This window comes from Chionomys nivalis, chromosome 8 (genome assembly GCF_950005125.1).
Source record: "Chionomys nivalis chromosome 8, mChiNiv1.1, whole genome shotgun sequence".
Taxonomy (NCBI): Eukaryota; Metazoa; Chordata; class Mammalia; order Rodentia; family Cricetidae; genus Chionomys; species Chionomys nivalis.
The window spans coordinates 73,817,583-73,836,339 of record NC_080093.1 but is presented as its reverse complement, the minus strand read 5'-3'; the positions used below and the strand labels follow the sequence as shown (position 1 = coordinate 73,836,339).

Genomic DNA, 18,757 nt, shown 5'->3' with positions numbered 1-18,757 from the left:
ACCTAGCCTGTAAAATTCAGAGAAGCTGGGCATCAGACACCGTAAATGACAGCAATTGTTATGGTTTTACAGTAATTTTATTATTTATGAATTTATAGATGCAATACGTCTCCATGCCACAAGAGAAAAAGTATGCCAACCTTCCTAAGGGACTTTTTGACAAAGTTTCTGGCGCCTGTAATTAAAAATGGGATTAGGACACTGCAGCGGGGCAAGCACTCCCTTCTTTAAAACTCGAAAAATACACGGCTGTCGGCTTTAGGCAAATACATTGGAGATAATTTTTGCCGTTATTAATTTGACAGTTATACAGCCACCTCTATTGAGGCACAAACGTGCCAGGCGTGGTCTTAAATATGGAAATATATTCATGGATTTAATCCACGGCGACCCAGCAAATCCTCTATTCTTTTACAGCCTCTTTGAAGAGAGGAGTTACATCAGAGCCCCGGGGCTAACTTCAAAACCAGACAACTCCGTCACCGAGGTGCCTAACACACGGTAAGAGCCGGACACATCTCTTAAGATGCTGGTGGTGGGGAGGGAATGATGGCTTAGGTTCTCCCCAGCCCCGTTTGAGGAGTTCAGGACGTGCAGTCTGTTGGGAGGGGAGTTGACTAGGGCAGGCACAGTAGCCAGCACGGTCGGTCAGGAGCTCACCCCTCGGCACAGCCCGCAGCAGTTAGAGTCGCCGCCGCGTGAGCGCCCCTTCCAGGCCCGCCCAGTAGGACAGTCCGCCTCCCCCTCCCGCCCGACACAAATAGTTCCTCCCGTTCTCCGCGCTGCTTCTGGTTCCACGCTCCGAGTCACAAAGCGCGAGGTCACGTGGGCGGGCCGGTGCGCTTTGTGACGCCACGGCCCCGCCCCCGGCCCGCCTATCGGCGCACGCCCAAGCTCCGCCTCGCGTGCGCCGCCCGTGCTGTCCCTGCTTAAGAGACCCCGGAGTGGGGGCGCTCGCCCGAAGCCAGGCCGCGGCCGCCATAGTTCCTGGCGCGGAGGTGTCGCCGGCGCTGGGTGCGGGCCCGAGAGCGGCCTGGGGGGCAGAATAAAAAAAGAAAAGAGGCAATCCAGCGAAGCCCTAGCCGCCGCCCGACCGTTTCCGGGCTTCCCGACGCGGTCGTGGGCTCAGAGGCGACAGAAGAGGGAGCAGCGCGAGGAGCGGCAAGAGGAAGAGTCGGGCAGCCTCGGCAGTGTCCCCGGGGCCAGCGAAGCCGCCGGCCGGGGCCCGGGGTGGTGAGGAAGGGCCTCGCGGCCTAGCTGGGCCCCGCAGCGGCTTTGTGTCAGGCGGCGGCGCGGCGGCGGGGGGGAGGCGGAGCCGAACCGGGCGGCCGCTGGAAGGCCTCTCCTCCGCCGATCGCGCGATCTCGGCCTAGGCCGCGGGCCGCTCGTGGCCTCCGGGGAGCAGGCGCCAGGGTGTGTGTGCGGTGGGGGCCTGGGCCTGGGGACGCCGACGCCGGTCGTCCGGAAGCCGGGAGGAGGCGAGAGACCACTCGTGGACTCCGGGCCTAGGCCCTCTCCCCGCAACCTTCTCCCGGGGCCTGGGTCACCCCCATCCACGGAGAGACCAGCCGGGAGGTGCGGCCGCTATGGACCCCTGACCCCGCGGGGTCATTCGGACTCTAACGTGTGGACTGACCGCTACTGACTGCACCGCCTGCCCTGTCTCTTGCCGGCCCTTAGCATGAGCAAGGGGGACCCAGACGGGTGACATTGTGCCGGTTGGCGGATCCTCGATTGCCCCTTTTCCCGTCCTGCTCCTCCCACATGAAGCGATTCTGAGTACGGGGGGGTTCCGGATTATTGTTCTCACGAACCCCCGCTTGTGGTTGGGGGGTATTTAATTTGAGGCCTTAGGGTCCTTCGTTGTCTTTTGAGTGTTTTGTGTGTGTATATATTTTGCTCTTAAGTTTATAAATATACATATATTGAGAGTGTCCACGTCTCCTCGCTGAACCTTAGGAATCCTTTGCCACAATGTCCTGTGTGCACTATAAATTTTCCTCTAAACTCAACTACGACACCGTCACCTTTGATGGGCTCCATATCTCCCTCTGCGACTTAAAGAAGCAGATTATGGGGAGAGAAAAGCTGAAAGCTGCCGATAGCGATCTTCAGATCACCAACGCGCAGACGAAGGAAGGTAAGAGGCACATGGCCCGCAGGTATTTATTGGGTCAAGGTGGGCATTATAAGTTGCTTGTTAGAGGCCTTACCTCTATTTCCATTCGTTGTAATAGAGTTTCATTGATAGCCAAGGATTGCAGCACCCGACCTTGGAGTTTAACTGGCCTGTTTGCCTTTCGAATGCTGGGGTCATTTCTAGTAGGCTAATCCAAAAACGTGTTAATCTGGTTCTTCTCAAATGTGCCCCCCCTTTTTAATTTATTGAATTTTAACACGGGAGGGATTGAAAAGAGAAAGGATTGTCATCCAAGTCTGTTGGGTTTTTGCCTTGTGGCTTTCCCTAACTTATTTTTTTCCCATCAGGAGAGGAGTGCTCAAAAGGTTTCCCATTTGTTAAAGCAGCAGTAGATAGAACTTGTTTGCTAACCTAGCATCAATTTGAAGTTAACAGAAAATTGCATGTTCCCCTTTTATTTTTACGGGGTTGCTTGTGGAAAGGGGGTATTTTGAGGATTTAATCAGTGTTTTGGAATATAAAATGTCCAATCTGACCACTGTGGTGTAATTCCAGAATTATTGATACTTAGTCAAAGGTGAATTGTGTAGCCCAGGCTAGCCTCCAACCCCAAGTGTGGGGAATGCAGGTGTTAGACCACACCCAGCAGCAGATAACCCTTAGTTGATGACATTAACCTAGCAGTTCTGTAAGTCTTCAAAGTGCAAGGCCCTGGGTTGCTACATATATATAACTAGGTTTCTGAAAAGTAGTTCAGTGCTACTGTGTGCGAATACAAGGAAGCCACTAGTTAGAACCCTTGAGTTCATTTTAAAAGCCATATTAGGACTTGTTTTTATTTTATTTCTTTTTGAGACTGGTTTTTCTGTGTAAGAGCCCTGGTCTGTTTACCTGGAACTGACTGTTTACCAAGCAGGTCTCAACTCAAATCTGCCTGACTCTGCCTCCCTATTGCTGAGATCAAAGGTGTGGACCACCTTGAAGTCAGATCTTTTTGCTTCTGCCTCCCTAGTGCTCGAATTAAAGGGATATACATCACCTCCTGCAAAAACAACAATATTGGGACTTGAATGGTGGATGTATCTTTTTTGACTTGAACTTGTTTTGTTTTTTTTTCTCAGAATAGTAATGCTGATGGGTGGGTTTTAGATCAGACTTCTGATATTTACTAATAAGATGGGGGGGAAGTATTCTAAATGGGGTTGTTTTGTTTGTGACATCATCTTACTATGTAGCCCTTATTGGCCTGGACTTTGCTACATAGATCAGGCTAGCCCCTGATTTACAGAGATCAACTTGCCTTTGCCTCTGCCTTGAGTGCTGGAATAAAAGGCATGCTTTACCAAGCTAAATTTGATAGAGGGTGTGGCATGGGTTTTTTAGTTGTAGTTTTGGGGTATGGTCTTATCTCATTAGCCTGTAGCTTGGTAGGTAGGAAGGACAAATCTTGAAGACCAGTTTTTCATTTGTAATGCAGACATATGCATAATTATAATGGAAAAATATCGTCTACTTAAAGTAAATACCCTTTCAGTAATTGTATTTTTCTGTAATTTCTCTCTGTTTTGGAAGAGGAAAGGTTGTTGATGGTAATAAACAGCTAAGTAGTCCACCCAAAACAGCTCTTCGTGCTGAAGTCTACTTCACAAAACACATGGCCTTTTTACTGCATTGCTATAGAAATATATCTTTATGAATGAGAGGAAAGATGAAATCAGGGAATATTAGCCACTTACAATTATACTGGTTTTATTTTTATTACAATATTGTATGGTTGAATTATTTGAAACTAGACTTGCTACCAACCAACAGTTAAAAGTTGCCTTTAGACTGGAGTAAGTTGCAACTAAAAATTCTTGTTCACAAATTGCCATTTTTGTGACTTTGTATTTTTTTTCTAGTTTAGGACCGGTAATACAACACCTGAAATGCAGGGAAGTTCTTTGCCCACAGCATGTTTTCTTCTTAGCTGGAAAAAGTTTAATGTTGATGTTAGGTTGATTAAGAAAAGGTTGTGGGAGCTTTCTTTTCTTTATACACTCAGATTGGGGGCGGTTATTGATCGTGGTACGGAAACTTAGGGGCTCTTCCGTCAAGAGTGCTTGTTGTCCTTGCAGAGGAGGACCCCACTTCTGTTCCCAGAGCCCACATATGCCCTCATAGGAACTCAAAATTCAGAACTTGAGTTCTGAGATCTACAGTCTCTGGCCCCACAGGCACCAAGCATGCTAATCCAGACAGGGGCCCAGTTTTACAAGACAGTTAAATGAGAATTCTACTTGGTTTAGAACCATCCAGTAAATTAAAGTTTACAGCAAAATAAGTGTTTACAGTACTTAGTTTCTTAGAGTGTCTAGATTCTAGACCCGAAAAGTATTTTTTAGTAAATGTAAATTACTGATCTTCAGTGTTGCTGTAAAACATTCCTTTAGTTCTAAAAATCTGTCAGTTAACTAGAACCATAAACCTTTGGTAAAATTAAAACGCTTGTGTCAAACTTCTGTTTTGAAATTAATTCTGCTTGTTTATAGATTGTTATTTTACAATGAATTCCAAATGATCTTTAGAGAAAACATTTGTTTTTGTAGGTTGTTTTTTATACTGATCCTCCCATTCACCTAGTAACCTTCATACTGGATCAACTTGGTTGATTTGGAAGATGAATATGGGTTTCTTTTTTTGTTTGTTTTGTTTTGTTTCTTGGTTTTTTGAGACAGGGATTCTCTGTAGCTTTGGAGACTGTCCTGGAACTCGCTCTATGGACCTGGCTGGCCTCGAACCACTGCCCAGCTGTTTGTTTTTTATCTTTATTCTAGCTATCCATTCTTCACATTCATCTTGTTTTTCATTCTATCCATAACTTTTCTTTTTTAGATAAAATTTACACTGCTAAATTACTCTCTGAGAGCTGAGGCAAGTGCTCTGCCACTGAGCTAAATCTCCATCCTCTGAGCCTTTTAAATCTAAAGGAACTACTTGTTAGGGATTTGTGTGTCAGATTCTCTTGGGCTTAGGAAACTGACATAAACACAGATTCTTTAACTGTACAGCTAGAACCCTGTATTTGAGGGTGTTGGAGCACCTGACTTTAGTAGTATAATACAGCATGTGTTGATCAAATTAGGTTGTCTTTGTTTATTTAACCAGATCTTGCTTTAAGTGACAATCCTGCCTCAACCTCTTGAGTGCTGGAATTGTAGGCTTGTCACTACCCTACCTTATTAAGTTGTTTTTGAAAGGTTTTGTTGAGTACATTTAAAAAACAGTCAAACCTTTGACACTTAAGTTTGGGTTCTAGAATTGGTTTGTTTGTTTCGAGACAAGGTTTCTCTGTAGCTTTTGTGCCCGCCCTGGAACTAGGTCTTGTAAGTCAGTCTGGCCTTGAACTCAAGAGATCCACCTGCCTCTGCCTTCTGCACGCTAGGATTACAAGGTGTGCACCACCACTTCCCGGCTTGGATTCTAGAATTGTTAAACTTATTAAAAATCTCCCAGTTTCTTGCTTCTGATTTTTCTTATTCATGTTGCTTGTAATCAGGACTGTTGAAGATAATGGTAGGCTTGCATGCCTACGTTTAGGAAATTGCATCATTCTTGATTGGATGCCTGTGAGACATAGTCAACAACTAAAAACAAACTAAAGAACTCTTGGTTGGACAATTTGCTGTAGAAAAGGAATACTAAATGCTTGATGACCAAAAATAAAGTGGATACACATTAAAAGCATGAAATACGGCTAGTCACTTTGTGTTAGGTATGTTAAGTGAGGCAAGTAGCATTGAGGGTGAACCCTGGCCCAGCAGTGATGGCTCACACTTTTAATCCTGGTACTCGGGAGGCAGAGACAGGGAATCTCTTGAGTTCGATGCCAGCCTGATTACAAAGCAATTTTCAGGATAGCTAAGACTGTTTGACCTAGAAACCCTGTCTCAAAAACCAAAAAAAGAAAAGTGAGCCCTGGTCTTCTTCTTTTGTGAGATTGATGGAGAGTTTTGCATCTATAAAGTTGTGTGTTGTTTTTTCCTGATAATTTTACTCATTCCGTCCTTAACAATTTTTACTAAACTTCAGGCCTACTTAATTTCATTCTTACAGAACTATTGTAATTATAGAGTAGAAAAACGTTACTCGTTCCTCCTCAAACTTCTTAAAAAGGGACATCCATTTGCTAAAACTAGGAGCCTAGGATTTCATGTCTGGTTCTTCTTTCTCCATTTTTACAAAATTCAGTCCATGAGCAGGCCTCCATATCATTTTGACCATCTAATGCTGGCTATCACCAGAGTCTGAAGCAGCCTTCTTTATGACTCACCCTGTTTCTGTTTAGTTCATCTCCCTTGCTGATTCCAGAGCAAGTCATTTTATGACATAAATTGTCATCACCTCACATACAATACATTAGTAATTTTTTTTTGTACATAGAAACAAAGTATAAATCAGCATATGGCTTATACTTTCCCACCTTATTTTATGTAAGTCTGTAATTTTCATCAGCGCTATAGTCATCTTTGTGTCATTTGTTTCCCTTACATTGTTCACCCTGAGTAAATATTCATTTAGGTTTTTTTGGTCTGTCTGTCTGGCTTTTCACTTACAAATACAGTTCTTCCGAGAGGCTTTGTTTAAAACAATATTCTCTCCAAAATAATGCTCATTCTCCATTCTTTTATTTTAAAAATCAACATAATTTCATGTATAACCTGTGTTTTCTAGTAATATGCTGCATAAGAACATGGATCATAATACGTAGCTCATGCTTAGGGACTAGGAATCAGATAACCCCATTGTTTCCTTTTCAAGCATTTCTTGGTTAAATGAGCTGGGAAGCAGCATAGTCTTATGAGACTATGAGTTTCAGAAAGTAGAGGAGGTCCTAGAGCCAAGACATAGCTAACTCTATCCTTTGAAGGAACCCACAGAGGACTGGGATATTTCTTCTTACAATACTAGTAACCTAAATGCAAAGGACATGGATTTTGGTATTATTGTACTGAAAGCTCACTTCCCATAAAGCTGATTTTTGAAGTTTTCTCATTCCTGAGTACTTAGTCAAATCCCTAAACAGAAATTTGACTCTTTGTTTACAGAATACACTGATGATAATGCGCTAATTCCTAAAAATTCATCTGTAATTGTCAGAAGGATTCCTATTGGAGGTGTTAAGTCCACAAGCAAGACATATGTTATGTGAGTATTTATAAAAGCTTATGCATTTACCGAAGTAGACTTTTTAAAAAAGGTTTCAAAATATTTATCTTAACACTAAAATTTTATCGTGCTAATTATGAAAACTGTAATAGGAATTTTTTAGTTACCTTTTTTTTTTTTAATTTCCCCCCTGGCAGCATCATGAATATTAAGTAATGCCAAAATAAGCTTTTTATCAATACGAGTCTTTAGTTCAATGGCCATTATGAATCAGGCTCATTTGATTTCATCTCATTTTGGATAAATTGTCTGTTTTAGGATTTCTCTACAGCAGGATTATGAGTGTAACTGGCACAGTTGTCAGAACTATTCTGTGTTGTGATATTTCATTTGTATTTTAATAAATAAAGCTTGCCTGAAGATCAAAGAAGCAAAACAGACAGCCACTGGCTCTTATCTCTACCTGAGTCTAAAATGGAGATCGTGCCTCCAGAAATCCTTAGAATGAGACTGTCTGGGAGCTGCCTCCTCCCGTCTAAACTTCCTCTCTATTGCTGGGATTAAAGGTGTGCACCACTACACCCAGTTTTTATGGCAAACTAGTGTGCCTAATGGGATAATGGTTACCACTGCCTCGTCTGTAAGGCTGACCAGTGCAGCTATTTTACTCTCTGATTTCAAGCAAGCTTTATTATTTTAGGATAGATACAGAGTACAGAGTATTTTCTCTGTCAAATGCAAATGGACTAGACCTTATTGATGTATTTATTGCCTGTATTGTATATGGTCATTGTACTTATTGTATATAGTTTTTCTTATATTAGTTACAGCCTTTTATTTTAGACAAAAAGGGGAAGTCTGATATTTCATTTATATTTTAATAAATAAAGCTTGTCTGAAGATCAGAGAGTAAAAGAACCACACTGGTCAGCCTTACAGACCCAGGCGATGGTGATACACACACCTTTATTCCCAGTAGCCACACCAGGCAGTAGTGGTGCACGCCTTTAATCCCAGCCCTTGAGAGAAATATAAGACTAGGTAGTGGGCAGCTCTCACACAGTCTCATTCTGAGATTCCTGGAGGCAGGAATGCCATTTCGGACTGAGGTAGAGGTAAGAGCCAGTGGCTGGCTGTTTTGCTTTTCTGACCTTCAGGTTGAACCCCAATATCTTGTCTCTGGATTTTTTTCCATCATGCTACGCTGTGTCTGCAGTAAGTGCAGAGCAGTAGAGTCATAATTGCTTATATATCACATTTTCTTAAATCTGGAGATGATTTAAGGTATAGAATATTGCACAGTTTATATAAAAGTGCATGCTGTTTTCTGTAAATGACTTGAGCATCTTTTTGGTATCCACAGTGGGTGGGAGTGCAAATCCTATATCCAGTCCCCTATAAATACCTGGTGATAACTGTCTCTCCAGCTTGTAGGATGTATTAGGAATTAAATAGTTCTTGGCATAGGATGAATATCTGTTATTAAAATTATGGCAATCTTTGAGAATAGTTGAGAGCCTCTCTTTATTAAAAAAGAGACAAAACTATATTCCTAACAATTTTTCTTTAGTATTTATGCAATGCTGAGGATTAAACCTAGTCCTTTGCTCATGTTAGGCAAACACTCTACCACTGATGTCCATCCATAGACCTCTTCCTTATTTTATTTTATTTATTTATTTTTGGTTTTTCGAGACAGGGTTTTTCTGTGGTTTTGGAGCCTGTCCTGGAACTAGCTCTTGTAAACCAGGCTGGTCTCGAACTCACAGAGATCCGCCTGCCTCTGCCTCCCAAATGCAGGGATCAAAGGCGTGTGCCACCACCGCCTGGCCCTCTTCCTTATTTTAGTATTTGAAGACAGAATTCTGTTAAGTTTGGGCTGGTGGTGGAACCTACTCCATAGACCCAGTGGCCTTGAACTTGATACCCTGCTGCCTCAGCCTCCTGAGAGTTGAAATTACAGGTCTTCACTGGGCATGGTTATCTGAGAAGTTTTATATCGACAGCAGAACTGTAATACATGAGTAGAATTATTTTTTGTTTTAGCATGAAATTACATTACTATTTGCTTTTTAAAGACTTGTATCAAGTAGGGTGTGGTGGCACATGCCTTAATCCCAGCGCACAGGAAGCAAAAGTGAGTGGATCTACATAGGCTAATCTGGTATGGTATATACCAGGGCTTTATAATACTGTCTCAGAAAAACACACACACACACAGTGATAAATGAAACAAATATCAGATATTTCATCTCTAGATTTTTTTTTTTTGATATTCAGAAACTCTTGAGAAAAGGATATTTGAAGTTCATGGACATGTTAAGTTTGCTTCATACAAAATTGCTTATTATATGTAAGATTTCTGTTTATGTTTGCCTCAAAGTACTTCTCAGTTTGAGAAATTATTAGAAAGTTCAAGTTATTATTGTCAGTAGTTCAGAAAACACATGAATTTAAAAATTCCTTTTAAGTACTGTCTAGTATTTTCTCTACAGTAAAATTTAGACATTAAAAAGCCTATTCTTAGTACTTCAGTTCTGGTCCCCCTTCAGTCTATCAAGACGAAAGAAATTTTGGGTTTGTTTATGTTTTAGCAACAATTTGTCCAGTTATACACAAGTATAAAATGGATTTTAAAATATTTCATATTTTGTTGTATCTTCTAGAGACCTTAAATTTTGTTCAGTAAATTGGTTATTATTTTGATTTGTTTGGAATTTGAAACAAGCTGTCTATACAGCCCTGACTGTCCTGAAATTCACTATGTCCAGACTGGCCTGGAATTCACAGAGATCTGCTTGCCTCTGCCTCCTGAGTGCTGGAATTAAAGGCATGTGCCACCACTGCTTGGCTTTAATATATTTTTTAAATTATAATCATGAGCCTGTTTTATCTGGATTTGAAAGCTAGTTTTTGAGCACAGCAGATAGAGCAGTCTGTCAAAAATGTTACTGGCGCTGTTCTGCTTAAGAAATTGGATATGTAGAAATTTATATCTAGATTTACCAAAAAAGGAGGAGGAAATACTTACTCAGTCCATTATAAGTAAACCACAAAGTTTATAAATGCAGTACCTTTTCAGAAATGATATAAATAATGTCTCTATTTTAGAATGCCTCAATGTGGAATTGTTTTAGAAGCTAGGAATGTATCTTAAACTATTTAGTAATGACAAATAGTTATCAGTTACTTGCTCATTGTATTAGAAATTGATTATATTAAAGTTTTGTATCAAAAGAAAATTGTATTCTTATAGACCTAAAATTAGAGATGTGTATTAATATTGTTAGTTATGCATGGTGATGCAGACATACTATTCTAGCACATGGGGAGGAAAATCAAGAGGATTGGCCTTGACTGTATAGAGTGACTTCAAGGCTGGTCTAGGCTAAATGCGTCTAAAAAAATATACACACACAAACATGTACGTGAAATTCATAAATAGCTAATGTTAGTATCTGTTTCTATTTTATTTTTTAGAAGTCGAACTGAACCAGTGATGGGAACTACAAAAGCAGTATGTAAAAACACAATCACCCTTTTTCTACACAATTGTTTTTACCTTTATAATGTTTTCAGTGAAGTAAATCATTTAGAATACCCAACTGACCGTAGCACACACTGTAAATAATAAATTGTATTTTGATGACAGTTCAGTTGAATATGGATATATGTGGCATAATTTGTAGTTACTCTGTAGAAATGGCTAATTGGTGCCTTTTTAAACTGTTTCATATTAAATATGATAGCATTTTCCCTGTATGACACTGTGGTGTATAGTAATGTATGATTCTTTTTAGATGGTGTAGGTTTAACACTGAAGAACATGACAACATGTTCTACATCTGTCTGTCTATTAGTTAGTATTTTGTATGTATGTACAGGCTGTTTTGTGCTTTTTGTTTCTTGCAATAAAAAAAGTTGTTTGGAGTGTATATTTTGCCATTTTCACGTTGTTTCACTTAGTTTACTAGGGCTTTTTTCCTGCCTGATTGATGGCTTTCAAAAATGGATTAGCAACATGCGAACTTACATTATTGATTGGCCCTTTCTCCAAGTTCAAACACATTCAGAAAAGAGCTTTTGAGAGGCTTTGGATGCAGCCTTATTAGTCAATGTTGCTTTATTTGGCACCTGTGAGCTCCTGTCCTTTGTGTACTTTTGTACCATACAGTACAGACTGAAATTTGATCTCCACCACCCAGAGTGCAGAAACATGCCAATGATTTTAATGGTTTTATGCAGTTCATAACAAGCTAGTTTATTCTAATTGGAATGTTTCCCTCTCATAAAATGCTAAACTGCTCCATTAGTTACATAGTATCAGAAGCTGTATCTTATCAAAAGCAAATCCCGGTAACTGGGATAACATCTTTTTATGACTACAGTGTAACCTGTAGTGTGACACTCTTTTGGCTTTGAGCTTATAAATAAAAGCATCACTTGTAAATTGTGGGACGGTGCCTCAGAACACAGGGCTATCTTAACTGGGTTCTGTAACTTGATGGTTCTCTAAACATTTTACTGCTTAGGCTGAATACTTGTACACAAAAACACAGTATTTGAAATTTTCATTTAGAAATCAGGGGTATTGCTTGCTGTTTCATTTTATTCTTTTTTAAATACTGCCGATATTTGTGTATGAGGCATTTCACTAACCTTGGATCATTGGATCTTAAACATGATAAGTAGAATATATCAACTTTGAACTTGTTCTCTAAAGTGTATAGCCTTTAGTTCCTGTCTAAATACAGTGATTCAAAGATAAAAAGTCAGTGTTTGGGGGATTTTTCCCCATATTTGGATATATGGGTTGTTTTTTGGGTGTGGGGGAGGGCATTTGTTTTTGGGTTTTATTTTTTTGTTTTTGGGGTTTTTGTTTTTTAAAGCATAATGCTGTAAAACTGTCCAAGTTTCTGTTTTGCTGGTGATTGGTTTAAAACTGATTTTTATGTATCCAAATGCTAGCACAAATTAGAAAAACTGTCCTGGTGACTGTAGTAGTAAATGTAACACATTTGTACAAACTATTTTTATATAGTATTTAAAATTAATTCAGATGAAGTTTTATTTCTTGAAGACAATAATTTCCTTTTTGTTTATTAGCATGTGTATAAACACAAATCACATGTTCATAAATAAAGTTAACATTCTTTTAGCCTTGTGTGTTCCCTGGCATGTCTGTATTACATTTATAAGAAATTTATTGTAAGCTTATTCAGATTTCTCTTCTTTTTAGTGCTTTAAACAGTTTTAATTTTTAGGTAGAATTAAGTGAGATGGAGACATAACATAATCTGTTGTCTCTATCTTTTATTTGCTTGGATGGTTTGTTGACATTTAGGATCACAGAAACATTTTCCCTGACTAATTAGTATTCATAACTTAGGAATGGATGGTTTGGCTATACACATTAACAAGCGCAATAGAGACCCTGGGCAAAATTTTAAAATTCTGATTATGTAAAGTATGTCTATATACATTTTGGTTTTGTATTTTGAGATGGGGATCTCATAGCTCAGACTACCTCTGTATGGGAGACTGCCCCTGAATGCTTATGTTTTTCCTCACATCCCATGTTTTGGATTGCTGTCTTAGACCGTCTTGTGCAGCTTGGTTTTTGGAATTTTTTGTTTTTTGCTTTTTGTTTTTGAAGACATCAAGGTCCTGCTGTGTAACAACTCTAGCTGGTCTGGTACTTGCTCTTTTTTTAGCCAAGGCCAGCTTTGAACTCATGGCAGTCCTCCGGCCTCAGCCTCTCAAGTGCTGGTAAACAGGTGTGGACCACCATTATACCAGTGCATTTTTGGTAATTTAAGCCAAGTCTGATCAAAGATGACTATTTATTCCCTTAAGCTTTTAGTCATTCTTCCATGTTGGACTGGTACTGCAAAGCTAGATGCTCTTGCTAACATTGGGATTACATCGTACGGTTCTTTTAGTTTCAGGTGCTTGCAGAAGAAAATAAGAGAGGAGGGAGGGCTAATCTTAGTGATATCTGTAGTACACATCATTTTTAAATATGGCAGGTTTTACAGTATTTTACAGAGAAGTTACTTTTTATGATGGTTTCGGAAATATAGATTCCTAATCGTTTTTTAGCCATTCTTTCTTGATATTTTTACTTGTCTCTTAATACCTGCTGTATGTAAAATTGGATACTTTTCTAAATTTTTTGTAAATTTGACCTCTTAGATTGTAAAGTCTTTAGATAATATAGAGATTATTTATTTGGTGGGGAAAACCGTAATTACAATGTAATTTGTGGGAAACCACTTTAAACTCAAGTCCATGATAAAAGAAGTGGAGGAAAGCAAACAAAGTGACAGCGTTAGTTACAGGGTGGATTTGATTGGGTTAGCAACTGTTTAGTCAGACCTTTGTCACCTATGTTACAGTAATTCCTGGTGATTTAAAATGTAGCTCTTTTAAAAATAAACCTGAATGGGTTAGACTTCCTTCTGGATAAGAATATTTATATTTTTTCCTAATTTCTTTTTTCTGCTTCTTTTGATTAGTCCTTACAAAATTCTTAAGAGCTAAGCAGGAGAGGTCTGTCTTACACGTTAGTGGTTACACATTAGAAATATGGGCTTAGCACACGATGAACTCTGCTGTCCTTATGTGTGGAACAAATAATCATACATCTGTCTAACTAAACATTCCCGTAATTGTACCCATCAGACTAAACCTAAGATATTTGTAAGATTTATTTTTATGAAACAGTCTTGCTACAGAGGTCATGCTGACCTCAAACCCACTGTCTAGCCCGGCTCTCAAACCTGTGGTCCTCCTGCTTCAGCATCATATGCAGGTACCACCATGGCTAGTAAGATGTGTCTTAAATTTAGCAAATGTAATTCTTGTATTTATTGAATTTTTTTATAGTGGATATAATGTTGGCAATTTCGTTAGAAACTTGTTGCATTTCACTTTTTGTTTGCAGAAGTTTTAGAAGGATATTTGAAAACATTTTCTTTGCCAGATAGCCTACTTGAAGGCCTTCCGTTCCAAAGAATTCTGACCAGTATGATACAAAACACTGTAATGATGAATAGGGATCTAAGGAGCTTTAGAGAAAGCTTGTTGAGAAGCTGGTTACTAAAAATGTGCAGATAAGCATCTTTTTAAAAACTAAATCATTTAATGGGATCAAGTGAAAAAGCTTAAAAAAGGTTAACATATAATACGTTTTTAAAAGCTCTTTTTTGTCCTTAATATATCCTCGCCCTGTTTGGTTAAAGTGACTTTTCTCCAAATATTAAGATCCATCACTGTGTTTGACAGCTCTTTGACTCTTTCCCAGGTTACCTTTTCTGATTTTTTTCTTTTTTTCTTTTTCTTTTTTTCTTTATTTTTTTAATTTATTTTTCTTGGTTTTGGTTTTGGGGTGACATTGCTTAGCAGTCTGCCTTGATAAGGAAACCTGTGGCTTCTTGACAAGTGGAGCTATATTCTTTGGATGGGAAAATAGACTGAGAAGTTGATGTTCAAAAAGGAAAACACTAGGAATTGCCTGGGAGCTTTTAAGTTTATTTACAGCCATTATCTGAGGCCTAAAGAGCTGCTTGTTTTTACAGTGTTGTTTAATGGCATTAGGAAAAATTGTTTTTTAATTCTCACTTCCAGTGTGCATTGTTGTGAGCATTATCATATTTAGAGACCATTGAGAAACATGGGACTCACAATGTAGTACTAAGTCACCGCTCTTCAGTAGAGGAATTTTCTACCCTCTCATTTTTCACTGCAGTAAGGCCTCCCATACATCTTGTAGCCTTTATAACTGGGTATGAAGTATACACAAAAGATAAAATAGCTTGAGCATATTTCAGGCTTCAAACAAAATATTACTTTAGAAAAGTAAGAAAATGCCCAGTAGTTTAACATTAAGTGACTTTAGGGGCTAAATAATCACTTTCAGATTTTTTCAGTGTGGAACTTGAATGTGTGTTTAATTTTTTATGAACAGATTGATGACTCTTCTGCATCTATTTCTCTGGCCCAGCTTACAAAGGTATATATATATATATATATATATATTCTTGACAATATAAGTCTAACATTTTTAAAATGTGACACAGTACTGTTTTAAGGTGGGGGGGAGGATATGTTTTGTGAATGTATCGTACATACAGTGACTGCCCTGTAAAGAGTAGTTGCCGTTCTGAGAAGATAGGGGATTAACTTGGTCAGCGCCCCTGCATAATGTTCGTCTTCAAGACTGAAGAAACACAGGAAGCTACACTTAACCGTTTTCCCCCTTACACAATTCTGTTTAATTAGACACTGGGAACTAACACAATTCTGGAGGAATTCCCTGGTTTTGGCTGTGAATTATGTGGACTTCTTTAAAATAGCCAAAACAGAAGATTTCCTTTACATGGACGATTGTGTGGTTAATTTTTGAAATTTTGAATTGATCCCACCAAGGTCAATATTTTAAATGTGATACAGTTGTTTCCTTATGCTTTAGACTTGTAGTCTGTCTGAATCAGAAAAATTTTAAACAACCTAATTTGTTTGAACACAGACTACGTGAATTGTGTTAAGTGTATACTTATAAAGCTGTTTGCAGGAATATGAGTGTGTATGATTTTGGCAGAGGGCCAAATTGTTACCTTGAAATTACTGTGTATACCATGTTGTTTGACAAGGTTGCTTGCTTTTATTCTCAAAAATGTGTATCTTCTGTTTGGGAAAGCACTAGTGATGGATTTTTTTTTTTTTACACAGTATTTTAGATTGCAGATTGTGTTTTTAGAACAGAGCAGGCTGGCTTCAGGGCTCAGAAGGAAGCTGTTCAGCTTCCCAAAAGTCTTTTGCTACTATCAGAAATGTAAAGTCTAATTTAACAGCCAATAGAAATGAAAATGAGAAGGCTTATACGTAGTGCTGTCCCTATTTTGTCCGTGGCTTTGTTGTGGGTGTGTCCATTTCCTAGATGTATCCTTAAAAGATGTCCTGTTAACAAATTAGTTGCTACTTAAGCTCTAGTCTTAAGAAAACAGAACACTAAAATTAATGATCCTGAGCAAAGTGGATGAACCATCCTATTTTATTATTTTCTAATGCAAAGTGGTTTAGCATAGAGTTCACATCTTTGGCAGCTTATAGTATATACTGTTTATTCTTATGTACTGTAAGGACCAAATTTGAGTTCTGGTCTGTTTCTACCATTGTTACTTGCTGGGAAGATTTGGGAAGTTTTGGAAGTCTGGGAACTTTTTTTAAATCTATTTGTAAAATATAATATTTGGGTTCAAACAAATTAGTTCTTAAACATCTGTAATCAGTTTTCTGTAAATGTTACTGTTCCAAGCTCTGTTAATGTTAAGCATTTTTTGTACATAAAATTGCAATAAAGTGTTAAAACTGGTTGCTTGTTTTGTGGATGAATGTAAAAATGAAACTCAGTGAGTGACCGATGTGCATGGATATTAGAGGTGCAAGGTCCAGGTTATTAGAAAATCACTCCCTTAGACCCTGTTTATATCTAGACTGTTAGGTTATTAAGTTCATAAAATTTATCTGGGGTTTAAATTTTAAAAGCATACCTTTGAACTAACTAAAAACTGACACCACTAGGCAAACAGCCTTCTGACTTGTGTGTAGTAATGCTATCATTTACCCAACCCCTGCCTTCCAAGTTCTAAATGTAAACAGTAATCTCAGTGCTGGGACACTTGGAATTTTTTAAAGATTTGACAAAATCGGTGTTTCTCTTTTAATTAATTTAGTATCACCTGGCCTTTAAGTTCCTTGAACAATCATGCATGTAGATCCTAATGTAAGGTACAGACAAGGTCTAAGGTCTGAGTGCTCCCAGAAGGACTTCCTCAGCCTCCCAAGCTCTCCTAGACATAGAGTACTGTAAGAATTCCCAGTGCTTCTGCAGTTATGTGTGTATTAAAGCACAAGCTCATTTAGATGTTGCTCTGTGTAGGATGAGTGTGTTGTCTTTGCTGTGTGGTCTTAATGTGTTTCTAATGTGTGTGTCAAATAATTACCTGTTAAACAGACTGCCAATCTGGCTGAAGCCAATGCTTCTGAGGAAGATAAAATTAAAGCAATGATGTCGCAATCTGGCCATGAATACGACCCAATCAAGTAAGTTCATAAGTATTTTTATGCTAATACAAATTTTGGGGTATGTTTGCCCCCACAATTAGAAACATTGTTTTTCTTAAGTTTTTGTTTACATATTGGTTCTTTTTCCTTTTCAGTTACATGAAGAAACCTCTAGGCCCACCACCTCCATCTTATACCTGTTTCCGTTGTGGTAAACCTGGTCATTATATTAAGAATTGCCCAACAAACGGGGTAAGTTCATGTAGAAACTGATACATCTAGTTTTTCTTCAAATTATTTCTTAGCCATATTTGCCATGGTAAAATCTCCATTAAAATGGCAGATGAGCACAGCTTTTGGGGTATAGGTTGCCAGGCCCCAAGTCTTGGCTGTCTTGTTGAATAGAGCATGTTGCTTGTTTCTAAGTCTGGTTTTCTCTGAAGTGGTAATTAGTCCATAGTTCACATAGCTGATTCTGGGAATTAAATGAGTTCCTGTGTGGAAAGTATCACAAGTAGTAAGTAGTCAGTGATGAGTGTTGCAGGAGGTGTGCAGGCATTACTAAAGAAGGCTGTTCTGTTTTTCTCTCCCTTCCAACCAGGATAAGAACTTTGAGTCTGGCCCTAGAATCAAAAAGAGCACTGGAATTCCTCGAAGTTTTATGATGGAAGTGAAAGACCCTAACATGAAAGGTGCAATGCTTACGAACACTGGGAAATACGCAATCCCAACTATAGATGCGTGAGTATGCAGGTCAGGCTGACCTGGGGACCAGGCAGTCCCAGGGTGTAGGGTTTCAGTCTTGGGCTTGTAACTTGGCTACTTGTATTCCTTGGGAATTTTCCATTCCAGAATTGTTCATTTCCACATGTTACATTTCTGTGTTAATTCTGAGAGGCTGCAGTCTGCTCCATTTTTGCAAATTTAAATGAATTTGGGGATTTTTGTCATTAGTGAGTGCCACTTCCCTTGTGTCTTCTAATTCTTTCTTTCTGTCATTCCTTTCTTCCTCATTCACATACATGTTCCCACATTATCTTATATATGCTATTTTCATTTCCTAAGTGAATAAAACACGTAACCATTTTGAGAAACATATGTTTAAGAATACAGGTGCAGCAATATACCAAGGCAAATTTAAATGCCAGACATAAATGAAATACTGAGGATTTTTGGGTAGGTTTAGATACATTACATTATCTTTGGTCTAAAGTAGAGCTTATTTTACAAACCACTATTAGTTCAGTTCTGCCCGGCTAGCTCTAAAATGTCACAGTGGGTTGGGGTGGGGTGGATGGGTTTTTTGGGTGTTTCTGTTTTGTTTTGTTTTGTTTTGTTGTTTTTTTTTGAGGCAAGGTTTTTTTTCTGTAGCTTTGAAGCCTGTCCTGGAACTAGCTCTTG

The 18,757-nt window shown here is 38.9% G+C and overlaps 1 protein-coding gene across 4 annotated transcripts in view; it reads left to right on the top strand.

Annotated features, from left to right (window-relative positions):
* The first annotated feature begins 905 nt into the window (after positions 1-905).
* Rbbp6 (RB binding protein 6, ubiquitin ligase) overlaps positions 906-18,757 on the top strand; it is a 33,807-nt gene continuing 15,955 nt past the window's right edge. For all 4 annotated transcript variants that reach the window (XM_057777004.1, XM_057777006.1, XM_057777005.1 and 1 more), the window contains exons 1-7: positions 906-2,140; positions 7,228-7,327; positions 10,769-10,805; positions 15,258-15,302; positions 17,307-17,395; positions 17,512-17,608; positions 17,958-18,097. In XM_057777004.1, coding sequence (XP_057632987.1) covers positions 1,975-2,140; positions 7,228-7,327; positions 10,769-10,805; positions 15,258-15,302; positions 17,307-17,395; positions 17,512-17,608; positions 17,958-18,097 — 674 coding nt within the window. In that variant the 5' untranslated portion in view covers positions 906-1,974. The remainder of the gene's footprint in view (positions 2,141-7,227; positions 7,328-10,768; positions 10,806-15,257; positions 15,303-17,306; positions 17,396-17,511; positions 17,609-17,957; positions 18,098-18,757) is intronic.